The 5,776-nt window shown below is 32.0% G+C and overlaps 1 protein-coding gene across 1 annotated transcript; it reads right to left on the reverse strand.

The window, feature by feature from the left end:
* Window positions 1-2,544: 2,544 nt before the first annotated feature.
* Window positions 2,545-3,256, reverse strand: LOC127138195 (uncharacterized). The gene is made up of 3 exons (XM_051064587.1): window positions 3,189-3,256; window positions 3,026-3,109; window positions 2,545-2,947 (listed from the first exon to the last, which is right to left on the reverse strand). Exons 1-3 carry the CDS (start codon window positions 3,212-3,214, stop codon window positions 2,545-2,547), a joined length of 513 nt encoding a protein of 170 aa, XP_050920544.1. The 5' UTR covers window positions 3,215-3,256.
* Window positions 3,257-5,776: the final 2,520 nt, after the last annotated feature.

Here is a 5,776-nt window from a genome sequence, read left to right on the forward strand (position 1 = left end):
ATAAAATAGGCCATTGGCCTAAAGTCGATGCAAAGTGATTCAAGTCAATTAGTGTAAAACTCGAAGGGTCACTGACCATAATGCCACATGTGTCTATTTTAGGCTCGGTACTCAAAATTGAGAAAGTGCATGTTACTCTTGCATCTATCAAGTCATACACCGATGCAATTGGATGACGTCGAAGATTTAGATGTTCCAACACCTCAACGTCGCTAGGCTTCTGACCTTCTGTCCGAAGACGCACCTGAATGATATCTCTAGCATCTTCCCTCCTTTGCAAGTTTATTCTCACCTCATCTTCTGACAAGATACGAGGGAGTATAGGGAGTTCGTCACAATTCTTTCTTATGCCAACATCTGATATAAGGGCATTTAACGACCAGAAGAATAATTTTCTTCCTCCAAGGAATTCCCATATACCCTTTCTGATTCAAAATCGTCAAATATGGATATGATTTATGGTCCTACGTGATTGCTACTAAAAGATGGGAGATGAGAATTCGGGGATGACCCAGACAAAGTTTCCATTTCATAATCGCTCACTAAATCAACATTATTACCAATCATCTTGGTTAAAAAGTAAGAAATTCTAAAAGAAAATCTTGAGTAAGAAGGGTGCATGGTTATGGGAGATTTATGAAAGCAGGAGGAATAAAAAAGGTGAAAGCTTTAAGCGATGCTCTGAATCACTTCTAGTGACACCCCCAGGGAAGAAGGAACGAAGACGTTTCTCTAGAAAGTAATTGTAAGATTGAAAGCTAAAATATTGTAAAAACTTGCAAATATTCATCTTGAATCTCCAAGTTACATTCTACTCATCTTGAATCTCTGAATTAGGCGATCGAGTGTTAAATGTAACACCCATATTGATTTCGGGATTAACGACTGACCTACAAACAAACACGAGTCTTTTCAGCATGTTTTCTCCTCACTCACACACTTTCCAAGAAACTTCCCAGAAGGCCGCTCATCCAAATACTACTCAAAGTCAGACACGTTTAACTATGAAGTTCTTATTTCTTAGGATACCAAAAAAAGATGCATCTTGTTGGTATAGGTAGTACCAATCAACCCTTATAAGTCTTCTTTCAACCATGTAGTCTCATACATGCACAACCTCAGGATCTGTTCATTCCAATGTGAATTTGGGCGACCACTCCCTGCCCTCTTTGGCCTCGGGTGTTACAACTATTCACCGTCCTCTTCGGCCTCGGATGTTAGATGTTCACCAGCTTCTGCTTGGTTCGTCCCCAAACCACATCGTATTGGGAAAGGTTTGCTCTAATACCAATCAATCCTTATAAGCCTTCCTTCAACCATGTAGTCTCATACCTGTACAACCTCAAGATTCTCTCATTTCAATGTGAATTCGGATAACCATTTCCCGTCATCTTCGGTCTCGGGTGTTATAATCACTTCCCATCCTATTCGACATCGGGTGTTACATTAACCATGCAAGTCGACCCAACACTACCGTAAAAGAGATCAGAACCACCGTTCAAGATCAACACTGATTCAACTCTCTTCATTTATGGGTCTTTCGTAAAGTTAGAACATCTATTTTTGATTCTCAATCAGACAAAATACTAAATCTTGAAACCTTAGAAAACAGTCTCTCAATTGAGAAATATTTTTTATTGTCGAGAAAGTATTTTCGTATAAAATATTTTTTAGTTTAAGATATAGGTCGAACAATTAAAATTTATCAAGGAAATATATGAAATAATTGAAACTCATTATTGATGAAGTTAAAGTATCTTAAATGAATAACACGTTCCAAAAAGTGGAGCATGTTTGAAAATCGTGCGCAGAAAAAATATTATTCCATATGTGTGTAGTTGGGACACAGATTCTCTCCTGTCACTCTCTCATGTTTTTCATGTTGCTCCAATCTTAGTCATCTATGTAATAATTAATATTATTTATTTTTTATATTTGACTAAAATGAATGGTTGAGATGGAGCAGGACCATTCAGCCACTACAGAGGATCCAAGTCCGTGTAGTTGTTATCAAAGTATACACAATCATTGATTACAACTAGTCATGATGTTATATAAAAAAAAACACCAATTTTATATGGTGTGTCAAAAATGTCAATTCTTAACTATATTAGAAAATTAACATTTTAGTGGTGTATTTGTAACATATACAAATTCAAAGTAGAATAGCTTCTTCCAAACAAAATGAAATAGTTTTTCATGCAAAAACATTCCTCGAAGCACTGCCCATTCAGAAGTTTGAGACATTCCTCTAAGCACACACAAATATAAAATCTCTACATCTACTTGCATTTGAATTAGAAAGACTCTCTAAAGTAACATCAGATCACAAATCCAATAATTTACAAATGTTATCTCTATTGAGACGAACAAATTTCCAAACTTATCCATATAGAAAAAAAGAACCCTACAACTATAGATTTCAACCGTAGCACATTATCATCCAAGCTTTCACTGAGTCAGTCTTCACTATTGTCAATGCTTATTGTACACCATGCATTTAATAAAACAGACCATGAATAAGATCCAAGTAAGTGCTAACAATCATTGTATTGGCCTCGAGAATACTATATTTTCATAAAGGATCACTTTATAATTAATAACAACGAAAGATAAAATAAATATTCCCCAAACGACGGAAATAATGACGGAAATAATGATAGAAGCCGTCCGTGAAACAAGATCCACTTCTACAAATGATATTGCGTTTGTTAATAGAAAAATCAACATGGTCCCAAAGATGTGGGTGTTATTAAGAGGATATGATGCAGCAATGCAAAATAGCACTAGTTGAAAAAAGAAAACAAGAGGGACGATCACCGCGATCATGACATGATCGTCAAATCTACCATCATTCAACGAATTCTTTACTACAGGAAAGATAATCAGTATGCAGCATAACGTTACAGAGAGTCCGAAAATTTGATTCATCCTAATTTTGTTGGTCCTATTAAAAACATACATTAATAACTTGTGAATTTTTGTTTTAAAATCATAGGGAAAAAAGTTAAAGAAAAAATTATACCATTTTACATCCCACACTATAGGAATGGCTTTAGGTGGTGGTTCTACCACAATCACTTGGTGTTCCTTGTTTTCATCAGCAACTCTATGAAAACAAAGTGTATGTGTTAATCAATGAGACTCAATTTTCATGAAAAAGGAAAAATAATAGCAAGATAAAGTACCTTTGATTAATTGGATTAGAAGACATTTTGTTACTCTTTTGCTTGCAATGCTTGAGTAGAGAGAGAGTCTTAAATAAACATTGTTTCCGGAAAAGTTATTAAATATGTTTATTTTAGAGGTTTTGTTTTGATTTTGTGCTAAATTTGTTAGAAGATCCGAAACAATTGCCTTTTGATCTGCACATTTTGATTACACTTTTATTTTTTTTTAGTATAATTCAGTCTTTTAGTTCTAGAGATACCACAAATGATCGGTTGAAAATTTACAAACTTGTGAAGGGATAAAACTCCGGATAACCTTGACGTTTTATTAATAAAATATAATTTATTATAAATATTAAAATAAAATATATAATTATATAATTTAGTTTAACATTTATAATAATATAATATTAATGAATAAATTTTAAGCATTTGTAATTTTTATAATTAGCATAAAATAAATTTTAAATTTAAATATTTCAATATTAAAATTTAAATAAAAATGAATCTTTTAAAATTAAAATTTAAAATTCAAATTCAAATAGTTATCAGCGAATAAATTATCATAATTATCAAATTTCTCTCCTTTTCTGCAGCAGACCTACACAACAAAAAGCTGTTATACGCCTACTTGAGTAAAAGTCAAATAACAATGTTTTCAATTAGTATTAATTAATAAAATGCCAACGATTACACTCAAATATAAAATATAAAATATAATTTTCTTTGAAACACAATGATCCTTCTGCCATATGGATGGAGTATAAGGGTGTGGAGTAAGGATCATAGTCGGATGAACCATCTGACTAGAAGGTGGCATGGATATAAACATAGGAGACAGAGGCACTTTATGAGTAATAATATTTGTGTGACGGGTCTTACCCTTATCCTTAATTCAGGGTGGCATTTTTGTCTATTTTGATAGATGAACATAAAACAATCAATATATCATCAACAGTATATTATAATTATGAAGAGAAAAATATAGTAATTCGAGCAACATATTACAAAAAGTGCACAAACATAATATTAAGTAATATTATAAAGGCGGTCTAATCAAATCGTGTATCTTTGTTATCTTCATCTTATCTGATATTGTCCTCGGACTCAAACTCTTCATGATCTTTATCCACGTGATTTGTTACCAATAATATAGAATGCAATTCAATCATCTCATGTGAATTGAATCCATTTAATTGATGCATTGTTGGTTAGTTGGTTCATCGATTATATTTCATAGTATTTTCTTACATACTAGTAAATTCATTTAATAAGTCCATAACACAATATTTCAAAACGTATACCTTTCTACTCTATTATAAACTTAGATTTCTAGAAAGCTTTTTGAAAACCATTTTTAGGGAAAGATCTATTCAATCCCCTTTCTAGATCATTCTACGTCTATATTCAACTTAACAATTGGTATCGAGTTGGTCTATTGATCAGGTCTTGTAACTTCAAAAGTTGTGAATATGGGTAAAGACTATCTGAATGGTGCATATAATAGATCTCTCATTTCAAAGGGGGTGGAGGAACTATTCATATTAGAAAGAATGCTTGTTTGTTAACTTAATGTCACTAGATAAAATATTTTGGGTAGCAATCTGTCACGACGCGAAAAAATACTCGAGCACCACCAAAGTTTTATTTTTAAAACGAAAATGTCGATAAAATCCTAAAAGAATGAAAATATGGTCGTTGCAACAAAATTCATGTTCAGGAATCATTTATGCGCGGGAAAGATATTAGTAACCCGAAACATCAATTGTATCCCAATGGAACCGTTTAGTTAGTTTTGTGAATATGAGTGTTAGATTTAAAGTTTTTTTGATTTATTCTAATTATTAAGATATATTTACAAAAGGAAATAAAATGGGAAAACTTAGTTTTATCATTAGGATGCTTGATGGGACGTTGAATCTCTCTTCTACGTATCCCCATGTGCGATGGGAACTCAAAGCTACGTAATTCTGGGTAGAAAATATTGATTCATTGATTGATTATAGAGAACAATGTTTAGGTCACATTCGAGTGGTTAAAGGTTGCTTGATCGTGGCGCGTGGGCGGCATAAAGTGTTTGCTTGTTTCGCGTTGGAATGGATAAAACATCATTTGTTTGTGAAAAAGTTTGTGGCGTCGCGTTGAGGTGGAAAAAAAATAGGTTTGATGAATTGGAATTGTTTTTTATGTGGAAGACGAGTATTCGAACGACATGCTCTACAACTTGTATCCAAATGCTCAAAGAAGAAAGAGGCCTATGTAACATCCCGATTTTTAAATTAATATTTATTTAATAATTTATGTTTATATTTGTGTGTTGTTCGATCAATTGGATTATTTTGGTGTTTTGGAAGATTTAGGGGTATTTTAGCAATTTAATAATTATTGGGATTATAAAGTTTGAGAGCGGACAAATCAAATAAAATATGATTTATTTAAATTATTGAAGATAATTAGACAATTTTAATTATTTAGTAGTAATTGGAGAAAATAGAATTATTATGGATAATTCACATTTTTGAGGATTTTTATTAAAAAATTATTTAATTGAAATTTTTATTTAAATAAAATAAAGTGTTATAATTTATTTTAAAAATATACTTTTT

Source organism: Lathyrus oleraceus, chromosome 4 (assembly GCF_024323335.1).
Source record: "Lathyrus oleraceus cultivar Zhongwan6 chromosome 4, CAAS_Psat_ZW6_1.0, whole genome shotgun sequence".
Taxonomy (NCBI): Eukaryota; Viridiplantae; Streptophyta; class Magnoliopsida; order Fabales; family Fabaceae; genus Lathyrus; species Lathyrus oleraceus.